Source organism: Topomyia yanbarensis, chromosome 3 (assembly GCF_030247195.1).
Source record: "Topomyia yanbarensis strain Yona2022 chromosome 3, ASM3024719v1, whole genome shotgun sequence".
NCBI classification, from domain to species: Eukaryota; Metazoa; Arthropoda; class Insecta; order Diptera; family Culicidae; genus Topomyia; species Topomyia yanbarensis.
In genome coordinates, this window is record NC_080672.1 from 373,416,933 (window position 1) to 373,434,216 (window position 17,284).

General features: G+C 38.8%; 2 protein-coding genes across 13 annotated transcripts in view; one reads left to right on the plus strand and one right to left on the minus strand.

The window, feature by feature from the left end:
- Window positions 1-3,647, plus strand: part of LOC131692520 (high affinity cAMP-specific and IBMX-insensitive 3',5'-cyclic phosphodiesterase 8) — a 591,531-nt gene extending 587,884 nt beyond the window's left edge. For all 11 annotated transcript variants that reach the window (XM_058979616.1, XM_058979617.1, XM_058979619.1 and 8 more), the window contains 3 exons: window positions 283-505; window positions 565-993; window positions 1,049-3,647. In XM_058979616.1, coding sequence (XP_058835599.1) covers window positions 283-505; window positions 565-993; window positions 1,049-1,212 — 816 coding nt within the window. In that variant the 3' untranslated portion in view covers window positions 1,213-3,647. The remainder of the gene's footprint in view (window positions 1-282; window positions 506-564; window positions 994-1,048) is intronic.
- A 10,724-nt stretch (window positions 3,648-14,371) lies between these two features.
- On the minus strand, window positions 14,372-16,216 carry LOC131692529 (protein lethal(2)essential for life). 2 transcript variants are annotated; one of them, XM_058979640.1, is made up of 4 exons: window positions 16,141-16,216; window positions 15,150-15,250; window positions 14,769-15,061; window positions 14,372-14,708 (listed from the first exon to the last, which is right to left on the minus strand). In XM_058979640.1, the coding sequence occupies exons 2-4, from the start codon at window positions 15,248-15,250 to the stop codon at window positions 14,536-14,538; spliced, it is 567 nt and encodes a 188-aa protein (XP_058835623.1). In that variant the 5' UTR covers window positions 16,141-16,216; the 3' UTR covers window positions 14,372-14,535. The 2 variants fall into 2 exon arrangements, with proteins under 2 accessions (XP_058835623.1, XP_058835622.1); XM_058979639.1 differs by having other exon boundaries at window positions 16,074-16,168.
- Between the last annotated feature and the right edge of the window lie 1,068 nt (window positions 16,217-17,284).

Consider the following 17,284-nt stretch of genomic DNA (forward strand, 5'->3'; position numbering starts at 1 on the left):
GTGAACTGGAGAGCTTTAGTATGGGGTGTGATCTGAATAGAATGGTTTTAAACCTGGCGATGGCTTTTGATTTCAACCTGACGAGGAATTCGATCCTGAAATGTAATTAGTTTAAGCCAGGGGGTCTGTTGGTGAAGATTCAACAAATAAACAAATATTGCCAAAAAAAACAAATACCTTAAAAAATTAAATATAATATTTGTTTATCACAAAGTACGCGATCACATTTTAAATATTTGCTTCGAAACATATTTAGAAATACCATTCTCTTTTACTTTTTAGGCAACGGCATGCTACCTGCAACAGTTGGCAACCCGCGAGATCAAAGTGATGGACCGGATGGACGAAGCGAACGCACTGATCGCGGCAGCAACCCATGACATTGAACATCCTGGCCGCTCGTCCGCTTTCCTGTGCAACTCGGACCACGATCTGGCCCTGCTGTACAACGACATTTGCGTGCTAGAGTCGCACCACGCGGCAACTACCTTCAAGCTAACCCTGGGTAAGTACCTAACTGTAGCGATCTTGTGGTAAACTAACCTCAATCACCATTGGATGCAGGCGACGACAAAATCAACATCTTCAAACATCTGGATCGGGAAAGTTACAAACTGGCCCGATCGGTTATCGTCGACATGATCCTGGCGACGGAAATGACCCGACACTTTGAGCATCTGGCCAAATTTGTGAGCGTGTTCGGAACCGACGTGGATGGGAAGGAGTCAACCCACGATAACGATGACAATCAGATTTTGGTGCGAAGAATGCTGATCAAGTGCGCGGACGTCAGCAACCCGACCCGGCCGTTGAAGTTCTGCGTCGAATGGGCCCGTCGAATAGCGGAGGAGTACTTCACCCAGACGGACGAGGAGAAGCGAAGGAATCTACCGATTGTGATGCCGATGTTTGACCGGACGACTTGCAGCATCTCCAAGAGTCAGATCGGATTTATCGAATACATTATTCACGACATGATGGATGCATGGAACAGTAGGTATAAGTCGTTTGTAAACGGGGCGATTTCTAAACACTTCTGTATTTTTAGGTTTCATCGAAATGCCCGAAATCGTTCGTTATATGGAGCACAACTACTCGAAGTGGAAATTGTTTGAGGAGCAGGGCATTAACACGCTGAACGATATCAAGCGGATGCAGCTCACATTGACCAGCGAGGCGGCCGGTTCGACCTCGGCGGATGACCATCAGTGAAGGTTACAATCCAAAAAAAATCCAGAATAGAACTTCAATTAAGTATCATACGTATATTTGGTAGGCGTTTACCGGTTCTCTTTCCGTTGCTTGAAATCGTCGAGCTACGTTTTAGTCTCATTTTATATTAAAGACCGATTAGCGTTGGCTGTTGATTAATCAAAGGCTGGCTATTTTGACGAGCGGATGGCACGAAACTTGTCTCAATTATGTTACATCCCCAGCTTCCCCCTTTAACGGACTGAAGCCGTAGAATAGTGATTATGCATGTTAAGCCTATTTATTTTGCAAATTGGAAACCCTATCACGAAGGACACTAAAATGAAAAATACTCTTTTGTGTTGTCAACCCACAAGGGGAAGTCTGTCAGGTTATAAATAAGCTTTTTTTTACCGAAACCAACCATTAAAATTCAAATTTTATCCAAAATCTTGTTATCGTGGCAAAAAATAGCTTTCTGTAGGGGGAGGGGAATATCATTCAAAATACCTAACACATACGACAACCAACCGGGCACGCATTGCGAATACACGTGGATGTGGTGATAATCGAATTTTTAACCGGTGTCAGAAGCAGCAGCTTGAATCCACCATCATTAGCACAGCTTGAGATGAGTAAAGTTCCTGCTGGGAGGATTATACGAAAGGTTTGCTTGTTGTGGGCCTAGTCCTAGTTATTGCTGCGTCAGCCATAACAACTGCGGCCGTACCTGTGAATTGTGTGGTTTCAATCGATGTCCTTCGATGCTGTGTGAATCTATAGCTCACTACAGGAAATGTTCTTTTAGATTAGGTAGATTGGTAGGTAGATAGTTTGAAAGGCCTTATTAGTTATTTCGTTTCGTTGTTTTTATAAAGATGAGTAAGAAATTATAAGATTTTCCGTATTTTAAAAAAAAATCAGAAGTTGAATTACTCTGAGGTCTTCTCTCAGCTCTCAATTAAAATGCCATGTTGAGCCCCCTCTGTCAAAATTACGAGCCCGTTCATTTAAGAACACTAATACGTCTATAACTAACTGAGTAGTATCCAGCCTGTTTGAATACGATGTGTCCCCGTCGTCTGCCAGAATCTGAATATCAACAGCTACAAATAAATAAAACGAAACAATAAATAAATGGAATGCCATAATCAAGAGCACAAGTCGCCATTGTCGAAAAATAACTGTGTGTAGTTTAATCGGATATTTATGTGAAAAATAAAACAAATATACAGCATCACCGTTCTACCTTGAAGTAACTTAAATGGTTTTGAGTAATTGCTACAATAAAGACTACAGCAAAACATACAAAACGCATATGTAACCGTTCAGCTGTTTCAATGTTTGCAGGGTCAACACTAATTTATACTGTAGACAAAAAAAATGTACTAAGTGGCTTATCCAAATAATCCAGTTCGAAGAAAAGGGCACTGAAACTGAACTAACCCTTAGTGAACAGTTGACAAATATTACCGGAACTATAAGTGTAAGAGAAAGAGAGAAAACCCCAATATATACGTATACAATTATACCATTATAAGAATTAGACGAACCAAAATAGTCGGTAACAGTTCTCTCCAATCAACTAGCTAGGAACATGTGTTTTATTTTCTATCGTTGTTCAAGTCTTGATCACACTACACTAACATGGTGGACTGGTATCTACACTAGCTAATGAACTTTATATATCATACACACAATTTCACACAAATCGAATGTTCAGTGATTATTGTCACCCGGAACGAACTAAGAGCACAATAGAATAATAATTTCCCACGTGCGACATGGTTCATCTTCTAGGTAGGCGAGAGGGAGGTTCTTTCTCGAACGCACTATTGAAAAAAAACAAACGCAACCCACAATCTTAGACTAACTATAAATATTTAAATCAATGTTCGATTCTACTTGATGAAAACACTATCTCTGATATGCTGGTCGTATCACTTTTACAATAAAACGTTATTAGCACCATTGATTGATTGAGATTTGACGCGCCGTGGGGGAGAGATATTTTATCGATCTATACACAACACACACACATACCTATATACTAACAATGTTAACTGATTGTAAGTCATATACATGTGCGCGTACTCCAAAATACACCCAAAGCTAGGTGGTATAATGCGGCGATGGGTAGAAGATGGAAATATCGGTGAAAAAAATTAACTATGTTCATTTAACAAAGCAGCTATACAAACTACAAACCAGACATACATATACAATAAGAAAGAATCGTCGTAAACACTAGAGCCTAATATTTAAATTATATTTAAAACAATTTGAAACATTGTGGTAAACAAGCCGAAAATATAGAAACAATCGACTAAATCTGGAGTAATGGTAAATGTTACACTGAATCTGAAAACTTTAAGTAATTCGCTAACGTAGAATGAGAAAGAGGTGTCATGTTATTACAAAATTGCGAACTGAAATAAAATTGATTGATGAATGGAGCAGGGAATTGTTTCGATCAACTACTACCTTTCCTTGAGTCCACAACGTTACCTGCAGTGGACTTTCGCTGAGCGTCGTCAGATGGAAAAACATATTGTAAAATATACAACAGAAACGTCACGCAATAGCCAATGAAGATAAACTAAAATTGTGGCAATATGGTAGGGTTACTGTGCCCTAATTCATCTTAGCACCTCTATTCATACTAAACATTTGACCACATTAGTTAGAGCAGTGTCTGCTATCTCTATTCAACGCATTAGCTCAAATGGTAGGATGAATAAGGATGCATTGCACTCAACTTTTCGCTTCGCTCTTACGAGAGTATTTTACATTTTCCAAGCCAGATTTTTTATTGATCTGCTTCTTTAGGACGAAGCAAAGATGTTGGTACCTATTTAAGCGCAATCCAATCAGCAGTGTAAGCCAAGTTATCGGCAAAATAGTGTGACATCGTTACTAATGAGATGAATAAGGGCACGTCTACCCTACAAATCTAAGACCCGGTCAAATTTAAACCGTTTTTCCATTCTTTTCATAAGTCATAGAATTAAAAATTCACTTCAAAACTATAAAATTGTAACACGTGTGGCCTGAGGCCCCTTCTGCCTTCCTGAGCATAATCGAAGTATATCGGGAGGGAATGTTATGTTTTTTTTCTCAATCTTTATATTTAACCCATTCATGCCCATGTTGTTTGTGGACAACAACGTTTTTAAACAGCTATAACTTTTGATTGAGGCGAGATTTGCTCACAAAAACAAGTAAGGCTCATTAATGTGATTATTGCCTTTAATTTGAGTATTAACAGTTACAAGGATCAGCTCTAGAACTGAAGTTATTGCAATTAGTCTGATTGGATTCCAATGGAGCAGTGCTGCCAGGGACAGTTTACGTTGACGACGGAAAATGATTTTTTCATATATCTTCGTTATGGAGGAATATTATTGAAAACTAGTAAAACTTATCAATTTAGACTGTCGGCTACGTTTTCCATGTAACTAGACTATTGTAATTATTCTAGGAGAATTGTAGTGAGCATTAGAAGGTAAAAATTGATCAGCTTCTAGCACTGCCATGGAAGCACCTATCTTTATGAAAATAGGCTTTTCGTGTTTCTTGACCCAACCGTTTTCAAGGAAAAATAGTTTTGAAACCCTACATGCACTAGAAAAAAAGTTGGGCATGAAAGGGTTAACACATCAATGTGGCATCTAACGTGAAGATGCCGATTTTCTTTATTTTACATTTAAAGTTTCTTAAAACTGCGACTGTACAGTTTCCCATTATTCTAAACTAGATTTGTTAAAATGTAGTTATACAAAATAAGGGTCTGCCTCTTTCTGGTTCTCTGCTGAGCACAACTTTAGCTAGTCTCTCTTCCGACATGTCTACATGTCCAGCCCACTGTAATCTGCTGCGTTTTAGTAGACTTCCTATCTCAGCATGTTTATATACATGGTACAGTTCGTGGTTTATGCATCTGCGCCATTCTCCATTTTTTACTGCCGAGTATTGAACGCAGAATTCTTCTCTCAAACACACCGAGGAATAGTGAGTGTCAACGATTTGTATTGAGCAAGTTTTGTGCGTGACTGCAGACTACGGGACATTAATTGACTATATAAAACATGTTCTTTTCGCAACCGCAACACGCCTCTTTACTTAACACATGTCACTAATGTTTCAAGATATATTATATATGTTATATGATCTATTGGTCGATAACCTCGTACCGTGCTTTATCGATATCCACCTCGGAATCAACACTAGGGTTGTGGTACCGGTAATACCGGTACCAAAAATCCCGGGAATACCGACCCATTTTTAGTACCGTAATACCGGTACTGAACAAAAGCCAGTACCGGTATTTTCGGTACTATACAATTTTTTATGACAAATATGTTAACTCTGCAGGGGAACTGTTTCAAAATATCGGTCTGCAAGATAACGTTTAATTATATTAATTTGCCCTCTAGATAAATCGTTGAGATAACATCTTTGTGTGGGAATGAGGTGGGGCCATCATCCTAATAATTCTAGAAGTTAAAGTTTTATTAGCGACATTCTGATTGGTTTCCATTATTCACTGGGTTGCGCGTACTAAGACTATAATCTGTCATATCTGTATTTAGTTTGCTCTTAAACCTTTATTTATAAAATAACGAAGAGCGATTTAGCAGCTAACAGTTTTTTGAGACTTGGTGAGCTGCTTCAAATGGGGCGATTTGTAATTATTGGTGATCGGAAAATTCAGCAAAACTCCATAGTTTACAGGAACGCACAGTGTGGCCTAGCCGGACAAAACCTCAAAATTTTATTTTTGATTTTTCATGATTTAACATTTTTCTCTGTTTCTTAACAGGTTGAATAGAGTCTTCTCGAAATATTAGCTCCCGAGGACGATAGTTCGATTTTTTACATGACTTCAAAGGTGAAATAGATGATAAATTCTGAGGAAAACTATTTTCAAACCTAAGTTATTCAAATGCATATATCTTTTTAGTTAAGATTCCGATTGGGGTCAAACTGATTTCATGTGAAAGGTTATTCGCTGGACTTATAGCTGCCATTCGATTTAGTCGACACAAGCCTTTCTTCTCGCTCAGACATGAAAAACAAGTAATAAATCGAGCAATAGTTTAAAGTTATAATGTTCAAAGTGGCTGTACTTTTTTTTGAAACGGGTCGGAAAGATCACTTGTTGTTCACGATGCTTGAAAATTAGTGTACTTTCCGAAAATGAATATCTTGTTTTGCCCCTTTCTGCCCCGAGGTATGAAAAAAGGTGATTTTTCATGATACGTCTGAAGGAGACGCATGATAGCCTTTGACTACCCAGGGTTCGCAATATAATTTATAGATGTGTCTTATCATTATCAACAATTGAAAAAATGTGTGTTCTGCTAAAAAATTCACAGCGCCTAATTTTTTGAAAATGAATTTTTGGAAATAGTGCACTTTATATTTGTAAATGTTGAATTTTCGAACCACCCTAAGTGCCAATATTTTGAGGAAATAAAAAACAAAAAATAAACATCAAATATGAATTCAGCGTCACAAAATTACCCTTATGTGAAGTTTTCATCAAATTCGGGCCACTTTTGAGGTTTTGTCCGACTTTTGTATGGAAGGTGATCACTGTGCGGCATAAAGGTCGAAACCAATTTTCAGAAAAGCAAGAGAGGAAATGCGATTAACCTGCTCGGATTTACTGCCATTCTCGCTTTGATTTACTGTTGTTAATAGGGATTCATACATTTACCATCTGTTCAAGTCGACGAAAGTCGCACCACTTAGCAGTTATTGATTTCAAAGTGGCCTAGATTTCGAAAAAAGGAGGTGCCCTATACGAAAAATATTCCGAAGCAATTAAAAACAATAAATATGTTTTTTGATCAGCACAAATCAATCATCTGAGAATAAGATCATCAGTTTGAGCATTCAATTTCAGTTTGAAGCTTCTTCCGATTTTTAAAAAAAATATTCGAGTGCCGGTACTTTACCGGTACTGAGGGCTTCAGTACCGTAGTACCGGTTCTCGCCAAAAAGGGTCGGTACTGCGAACCCTAATCAACACCGTCCGAACGGTGCCTCCTTATCTACCAGCTACTATGTACTATGTCTCATCAGAATTTATAGTCAGTCCGACTCTGGTAACCTCCATTTTAAAGGGCAAAATTACCTCTTCCACCAGTACCGTCATTACGCATGGACACTAGACTGCCCAGAAAAATAATGAATTTTTGAAAACTCAATCGGCCCACCCCTGATTCGATTACTAGTGCCACTAGGAGTACTTGCACCAAATTTGAAGTAAATCGGACAAGTCTAGCTACCGGACCAACGCTCCTGCAGTTTGTACGGGATTTTTCGACAATTTACATGAAGAAAACCCACTAACTCGCATTTTTGCCCGTAGAAGGCACTGTATGCATCGTATTATCACTGTAAGTGAAAACAAGAAAGATAATTTAATTGTCTACAACTTTGTCGAATACTGCTAGTCAATCCGGCTTTGTTAAAAGAAGTTATTAAACTTTTAACGAAGTGATGTCTGAGTCAGTTTTCTATGGGGCCTAGTTGTGCTTGGTTGTGTATCAGTACTCGATTCCAACGAAATATACATTTTTGTGAAATAACCGTTAGATTTAGCTCATTAGTATGTTCACAAGAATTGTAGTAAATAATACGAGTCATGTTTTGGTTGAAAAGTTTTAGTTCCAACTGTGACCGCATAGAGGGCGCCAACACTAACTTTTCATAGAAGAGAGATAGAATATCGAAATGTTCGGAAGAATTATTGAAAAATGCCTGCTCTACAACTTTGTAGAAGACACCTAATATCTATCTTCTTCCGTTGAAAAGTTAGTGTTGGCACCCTCTATGCGGTACAATGTGGAACTAAAATTTTCTAACCAAAACATGACTCGTATTATTTACTACAACTCTTCTGAACATTCTATTGAGCTGAATTTAAAGGTTATTTCACAAAAATGTTTAGTTCGTGGGAATCGAGTACTGATACACAACCATGCACTGCTAGGCCCCATAGAAAACTGACTCAGACATCACTTCGTTAAAAGTTTAATAACTTCTTTTACCAAAGCCGGATTGACTAGCAGTCTTCGACAAAGTTGTAGACAATTAAATTATCTTTCTTATTTTCACTTACAGTGATAATACGATGCATACAGTGCCATCTAGCGGCAAAAATGCGAGTTAGAGGGTTTTCTCCATGTAAATTGTCGAAAAATCTCATACAAACTTCAGGCACGTTGGTCCGGTAGCTAGACTTGTCCGATTCGCTTCAAATTTGGAACAAGTACTCCTGGTGGGACTAGGAATCGACTTAGGGGTGGCCCAATAGGGGTCATTTTTTTCCTGTCACTCTAATGGACACACTGGGCCAGGACCAGGGGCCCCGAGCTTTTAGGGGCCCCCCAACTTAGGATGAATATCGAATCATTCAAAAAATGACTTCTGCACCTTTTGAGGTCTCACAATACTCGCGGCTAGATTAGGCATTTTCTACTATGCCGTCGTAGTCTGGTATAGTACCAATTATGTTATTTTTGTACGACACTCCGCTTTATCAAAAATATTTGAGGCCGTCAGAATCAGGAATCGGAATATACTGGCTCAAAGTGAACGTATCGCGTAGGTAGCCGAAGATTTGTTCCTCATGGCAGCGTGCATTTGATGTGTTTCCTGTTTCGACTGTTTTACATGACTGGTATTGAAATGATTTTAATTAACTTAAATTTTTATTCATTTATTTACATTTTGTATAATATTGCATGTGGGATATGTGCCAGACAACATAAAGCGAGCCAACCATACTCCCTTAATATTACTGAAGGGCGTAACACTTGAAAGATCCGTTGATACACACACTAGCATCCACTGACGTTCGGCTCGTTCACGAACGACAGCATGCAGCAGCAGCCATCGGCCTCTTTCGATCGCCGACCACCAGACAGGTAAGATGTGTTCCCCCGTAGCCGATGTGCGGAGCGATTTCCTTCTAGCCAACTGATGAGAAATGAAATACAATAAGCTAAGAATTTAAGAGTCTCCTGGCAGGATCGCCAAATGTGGAGTTTGGCCAAACACGTACTTGGGAAATCGCTCCGCACATCGGCTACGGGGGAACACATCTTACCTGTCTGGTGGTCGGCGATCGAAAGAGGCCGATGGCTGCTGCTGCATGCTGTCGTTCGTGAACGAGCCGAACGTCAGTGGATGCTAGTGTGTGTATCAACGGATCTTTCAAGTGTTACGCCCTTCAGTAATATTAAGGGAGTATGGTTGGCTCGCTTTATGTTGTCTGGCACATATCCCACATTGCAGTCTAAGTGATATAGCATTTGCATTATGAATGATTTGATTATGAATGAACTCCAAAAAGTTGTGGTAGTGAAATGAATTGTGTTGCTTATATTTGAGTAATTTCGATGTTTCGCTATGTTTATTTGTTTGCGTAACAATGAAGGTATAGAACATTTGTGCATTCGAAAGGTGAAAAGGCTAATTATTGTTATTATTATTTTTTTTCGTTCGGTCTACTTCTGCACTGAGTGCCTATCACCGACACCAGAGTGGCGACTCTACCATCAAAACACTAGACTTGCCACTTAACTACCGGTGCTGTCTTTGAGATATTAATTCGTTGAATATGAAAATATTATTATTACTTATAATTTACTTGTTTGCCATTTTCGCCTCTCAGATCCGTTCACTATAAAAGAAACCACAAAACTTCTGTCAGAATATATAACAAACATTTACCTCACCAACCATTTGGGCATGAAGAGACACTATTTCACTATTGCGTTCTATTCCTGCAGCGAAAAATGCGAATATCTAAAACCTCGACTAATCTACTAAATCTACTAACAAGTTGAATTTTATTGGCATATAGCTAAACATTTTTCCTATATTGTCATAGTGTAAGGACTATTATTGAACAAATCATCGACACCGTCTTACTCCATCATTCCTCATTATTGACGGAGGCAATCTTCAGCCTCAAACAACGTCTTACAACTATTAAGGTTAGATTGTATCATATGGAAGGGGGAATAGCGCAGCTGGTAAGTCCATTAAACTGTACGCAGCTCACGTAAGTTCGAACTCTCGCAACCACATATAGTGTGTTAGGACCTTTGTCACTTTTGGTCAGATTGGTCAGAAATAATAATATCTTTTTATGATCTATCATAATCATCTCCCGTTTTTCGACGGTACCTGGACATTTACAATGCCGCCTATAGTGATTTTTTCTTTTTTTTTTTGTTGGAGACGGACCACTGCGACCAATATTTAGATCTATTGTGGTATATATAGCGCCTATAGTGAAAGAAATCTAAAAAAATTTCTCCATATATTTTGATTCCTACAGTATTTTTAATATTTCACATGGTTCAATGATTTGGCTTAAATTTGAAAAATAAATCTCAAGATGGGTCCCTGATGCTGGGGATCATTTTTAGATCATCCTACTCTACAGTAGTTTATACGTCCGCGTAGCCATGAAGCATATGAAATCTCGTGATGATGGTTCCGTTCATCTTAGCACATCAGATCTTTGCATCGCACCTTCGAGCGCTGTGTTGAACAATAGATTAGCGAGTGCGTCGCTCTGTTTCAATCCATCTAACGTCTCAAACGAGTCGGATGTCTCTCCGACTTGACGCTCGATTTTGACCAATCCAGCGTCATGCGAATTAGCTTAATCAGTTTGGTCGGCAAACTCCGTTCAAGCATTATCTGCCACAATTCATTTTGTTTGACAGAATCTCACGCCGCCTTGAAATCGACAAACGGATGGTGAATCGGGAAAATGTATTCCCGGAATTTATCCATAATTGTCAGCTTTGACCGACAAAGGATTCAGCCAACGAACGCAGTCTGCTAAAAAGAACACGAGGGAATATCTTGAAGGCGGCATTAAGGATAGTTATGCCTCGGTAGTTCTTACACTCGAGTTTGTCGCCATTCTTAAAGAAAGGACATATGAGTGTATGAATTGTTTAGGTACCTTTAACATACCATAATGCTTCATTTAATTTTCCTTGAAAACATGTCCTAAATTCTACGTATATCTTCATTCAGAATTTGACGGGCCTCGGTTGAAAAGTCGATGTTTGGAGCGCTTGCATAACCTTTCTATATGAGAAAGGCAAAAAACGTGGTATCAATCATTATCTTTCTTTATAGTGTCTTTGGAAAAGTTTCTGTGTGACACCTAGCACTTTATTTGGTTCAATCATACTAGTTCGGAATTCAGTTGCTAGGACGACGCTGTTATAAACTTTTTAACCCTCCGGCACTCGCGCTGTTTTATTTCGAGCAACACCTTCAAAAACTCTAGCGAAATCTTCTTTCAGCACCAGCGGCTGCTTATTCGGAGAGCGCCGGAGGGTTAAAAGAGCTATACTGAAATTTGGTAGCTTCGGTAAAGTTGTAGGTCCTATCATTTTAAATATATCTTCTCAAGATGCAAACTTTGTAGGTCCTGTATGCTTCGAGATAGAGTATGTTTTGGATAAAAAATTAACTTACAGATTGTTTTAAAAAATGCGCCATATTTCCAAACTTGTAGGACTCAGGGCCACCTTAAGACCACTCGGGACCCGTGGGCACTACTGAGCTAAGGGACCCCTACAATTAAACGGGTATAAACTACTACAGCGTAGGATGATCAAAAATGATCACATTTCTTTGCTGCAGAAATACAACTAACGATTCTTTGAAATATTGTCTCTATGTTGATAAGGTAGATTTTGGTTATATGTATATTCAATCAGACAATTTGTGCATTCGTTCATTGTAACAGGTTCGAGGAGGCAATGAAAGCGAACAATGTATTTCAGCAATAATAGCAGTCTTCATATTCATCAAGTTGGTATTTCGAAGAGGGCGCTGGTGACTATGTGGAAAGCCTATGGTTCAGACGAAGAAGGCGCCTCTCCGGCGTTGGTGATAGACACTTTGTGTTGAAAGAGACCAATGGAAAATAAATTCGAATAGTAACAATAATTAGCATTTTTACCATTCAAAAGCACAAATGTTCAATACCTTAGCTGCTATGTAAACAAATTTTAAAATGTTTTCATAACAAAATTTCGAAATTACTGGACCCTATCAATATAAGTGGTTACATTCGAGTGTAGAGTGTTGGGGCATAAATCTCCGACTACATACGGAGAACGTTCCATTTGAGCCAATATATTCTGATTTCTGATTCTGATTCTTACCCGTCACTGTCACGCATAATATGCTTCTGTGTTTGCTATTGGATCGTAAACTGAGATTTTGAATTTGGCAAATCAAGACTGAATTTCAAATTTAAAATTATTTTATTTCTGCAGCACAAAAATTTTTGAAGAAAAAGATTATTACCAATCCAAAACACGCAACAGTCTTGTTTCTGTACCAGTTTAAGACGGCCTAGTGAAAGATGTCAAATCCGACCGAGAAAGTATGGAATCTTCGTGAGACCTCAAAAAGTCCAGAAATCACTTTTGGAGGCTTCCATGTAGATTTGCCCGTTCCCGGTCCCAGACATGGTGAACAACTGAATATTTTCGACATCCGCGAATCGCTTGCTAAACAAGGATTTTGTGGCGAATTTCGACATCATCTTCTTCCTCTTTCTGTGCAGCTTTTTATGCAAGTTTTGACACCGTGTTCTGGTTGCTGCTCCTGCAGGGTGCCTTTCGTACTTTGTACACGTGTTGTACAAAACATTTAATTGTTTTTGCTCAAAATAAATTGAAACTTTAATCAAAATGTTAATTTGACGTTTAAATTCGTTCAAGACCATCTTGGTCTTGCAGTACTTTGTTACAATAATTCCGCTTGATTACGAGATGCTCTTTAATCACATGGAATAAGGTGCAATGTGCAATTCTGAGCTGCTACTAATCCATTATAACCCCCTTGCTAAAGAGTTTCTAAACAATTGAGTGCTACTATTTTTTAGAAAATAGCCTTTAGAATGTTTTTATTTTATCCTATGTTGGGGGCCCTAAAGTCCCGACTCCCCTGGCTCTGGCCCAGTATGCCCATGCGTAAAGACGGTACTGGTGGGACCTTCAGAAAATATACTTATAATTACCTGACATTTAATTTTGTCGTGCCTTGTTTTTCCAATAAGTCGCTGTAGGCCCAATTGTTTGTAACAACGGCAGTTCATGCCTCGCGGCACGAAAAGGCGAACAGGTAGACTATCCCCTAGTTGTTTTCATATACTCCTTGATTTTTCCTGAACGCAATTGCTTACGAACCAGAATTTTAATTGGCCGAAGCAAAGGGTTCTTGAACGAGCGAACCCCATACTTCGCAATTAAGGTCCCTGTTGGAGACAACACCATCAATCTCTACTTCCCGGGCGGGTACATAGACAAGATACATATTCATACACGGCCAAGTGGTATTTAGTTAAATCTCGCATATATCGATGACATTAAATGGCTTATCTTTGCCCTCATTCAAGTTTGTTATGAATATAAACCAAATTCGTTACTGATACTTTTTGCGTGTATCAGGCAACTAGCAGTTTGGAAATTAGATTCAGAGATGATTTTGACTTTCATTGGTTTAGTTTTCGATAAAAATTCACTGAAAAAGTAAATTCAGTTTGGATAAGGGAAAGTTTATTTTTCAAACATCTTTTTTTCCTTGAAAGTGCCCAACTTGAACTTTTGACAGTAGGTAGGGAACATAATTACCTATCTTGGAACGAAATTTCATCCCAATCAAAGATGGAGTTTTTTTGTAAATCGACTTAAAATTTTTAAAATCGTTTTTTTTTTTCAGTGTAGAGATCAATGAATTTTTTTTTAAAACATTTTTTTCAAAAATTTGACTAATTTTGTGAAAATCACTCCTACAACATTTTTGCAGGATTTGTCATTTTTAGACTACACCCATTTGAAAAAAAAAATGGTAAAAAAGCTTGACCCTTTTCAAAAGACAGTCTAGATCATTTTTGGAAAAACAAAGTATGCAAGCGGCTTTTTGCGACAAAGTCTTGATGTACAGAAAGTTTCATTAAAACTAAGACGGTGCTGCCAAATCTGAATACGATTTAGCGCAAAATTCGTCGTGAGCAAACAAAATTATTCCCTCTACTAACAGATCACCCAAGTTTTAATGTAGTGCAATATCAAAAACGAAAATGCCACCGAGCAAACGAAATTAAGACATATTTGAATAATTATTAAAATCAAAAGGTTTATTTCTTAAATCGAGTGATGACTACTTGAAATAAAAAGCATATCTGTAGAATACTTTCGATACAAGCATTAAACCAAGCAAAAACAATGGCATATTTGCACTTTGAAACGGAATCGCTCCGAATAGACCCAAAGGATCAATTTACTGGGCCTGCTCGATTTTCGGTTCACTTTGCTCCTTGGCCGGTTGGCCCGTCTGCTGAATGTGGACACTGCGCTCCGGATTCGAAGCAGGAAGTGCTTTCTTCGGTGCCGTCACGGTTAGTACTCCATCGGACGAAAGGGTCGACACGACGTCATTTGGATCATGGCCAGCTGTATGAAAAGTTATTATGTTAAGTAATGAAAACACTGCTACTGCTTGAGCTGACTCACCTGGCAACATGTAGCGACGGGTGAACTGACGTGACACGAATCCGTGTTCATCTTGCTTTTCCTCGTGCTTTCCTTCCACCACAATGTACTTGTCGGTGGTTTTCACGGTGATCTCCTCCGGGGTAAATTGCTGCACGTCGAGAATGATTTGGTACTTGTCCTTATCCAGATTCAAAGTCGAACCGGAATCCTGACGCGCGATAGCCGTGTTTCGCCAAGGCCGATAGTAGCCGGATCTGAGCAGCGGAGATGTTGGGGTTCGAGTGGACAGAGATGAAAACAAATCGTCGACTCTGTAAAATGTAGGAAAGCGAATGCATGGTAATTATGGCCAATTGACAGTGCGTCCCCATTGAAGGAGAAGTATTTTCGGGAGCTTACCGGAGTCCAGTTCCAAAATGCTGATCCAGTAGCCGCGACGAGCGGATTGGAGTGTCGAAGTCATCCCACCAGTCACGGAACATCATAGGAACTATAGACATCTGGAATGATTGAAGCGACATTAGGGACGCAGTTATTTTAAGTTGAGGCAAGATATTCGACAATATGGCACATTCGAAAAAAGAAAGCTCTATACGAAACCAATAGCTTGATGAAATATTAAAAAGCAGGCTTGATATGCGTCAAAATGCCCGACTACAATGTTTTTAATTATTCCGACATTTACCAGGAAAATAGAAGCACAGCGATCAAGGTTGATCGACCAAAATGAAAGAGATCTAAGGGACCTGTGAGCATGGTACTTAATATTTCCAATAAGTGCATTTCGAAATCAAATATGTGAAAGATGTATTATAGTTTTTAATGGGATAGCAAACCCGATTGTCTATGGAATTTTCCTATTGAAAACATTTTTCCACGGTGAATTATGGAATCTGAAAGAAATTTGGTTCACTAAAAAAAACCTTTAGCCTAGGTAGTCACATGAATCACATCAATATGATTTGTTTAAAAAAAAGAATTCTTGCTCTTCTGAATAAATACAGAAGGTGAATAAATTTGAAAAGGTGATGAATAAACAATTCTCCATAAATATATTTGGACTAGTCCTAGCACATTCACTTCTAGAAAACTCGCCCGACTACCCACGCATTTGTTCTATTGCAAACGATCGATGATTATGAGTCATCCGCCACCATTAACTTTTCGTAATTTTCCACCTTTCTTAAATATTCCTCAAACACATTAACATTCTTTTCACATAGCAAACACTTTTATTACACTTTGGCCACCGATCTGAGGAAATTCCACCATCACATTCACATGTGCTGTCATAATTGAGGTCATAATTTTCCATTTTCTCACCTTGTGCATGCACTAAAAATGAAACTTTTCTAAAAAGCCGGAAAGCCAAACTACCTACGACACTTACTCAGGCGCGTAAACGTATAAAACAAACAGACTGTGATCCTCGGACGGACAGGCACCGGCTTTTATACGGCCTGCTCTCCATTTTCCACCGGGAGGAAAATTCTCAGCTTTGCTCCATTTTCGAAAGCGTTATTATGAGGTTTTTTAGGGAAAATGGGAGAAAATTTCGTATGCAACGGATCGGAAAGCAAGAGAGTTTTGCTTGCCGGCTTAGCGTACAGGTGAAAATGCGAACGGGTGGAACTGAGATGCGATGCGGCGATGATGCACACGCCCGCGTCAGACTGAACTGTTTACATTTGTGTTTTACTGAGTCAACGTGTTTTGATCTAAAATTAGTGTCCCCGTCTTGCCGATACAGTGGGGGTACTTTCAAGATGAGATCGTTGCAGCATGTCAGCTAAGATGAATAAGGAATTCATAAATAGATCTGTTGATCGATTTATTAGCACTTCGCAAATGTCTAAATCTGATTATGAAGAAATGAAGTTTGAATTTATGAATTATTCAGATAAAAGTCCTATTTAGATACTCGTTTTTTTTGCGTGGCTGGATTTTCAGGAAGATCACCGGCGACAAAAGTCTTTCTTATATAAAAAGATAATGCAATCATTCTAAAAATCGGCAATCTAAACCTCTTTCGAAGGACCGACTGTGATATCCCATTCTACTGAGATCATCGAGATCGGAAAATATTTGTGAGTGTTTACATTTTTTTTATTGAAAGACTTCAAAAGCCTGACCAATAGTGTATTAACACTGTGTGGAACTCACTTTCATAACTTACCACTTAAAACTCTCAACTCTTCTTCGCAGAAATTCATCAAAGAAGAGACTGATTTTGTTTTCCTGTGCCTTCTTCTTTTGCTCACAAACTTTCACTCGTTTACTCGGGGCCTCGTGTGAGCCATTAAATTCCCAACTTTCCCACTGTAATTCATCAATCTCGACAAACATTAGGCTGTATGGATCCTTCTCGAACATCAATTCGTCTAGTTCACGGCTATGAATCTATCCTACTCCGACTGAGAGTTCGACGGCAGCTGAATTTCTCCCGATACCTACGTTCTTTTGCTCCTTGCTACTCCAACGGAGAGATTACCGACTGTGGACTTTCTCTAGACACCAAATTTTCACTTTTCCTC

Coding starts and splice junctions, on each gene's coding strand:
- LOC131692529 (XM_058979639.1), bottom strand. Junction 15,062..15,149: donor CATTTTGGAACTGGACTCCG/GTAAGCTCCCGA, acceptor TACATTTTACAG/AGTCGACGATTTGTTTTCAT. Junction 14,709..14,768: donor CCGTCGCTACATGTTGCCAG/GTGAGTCAGCTC, acceptor CTTTTCATACAG/CTGGCCATGATCCAAATGAC.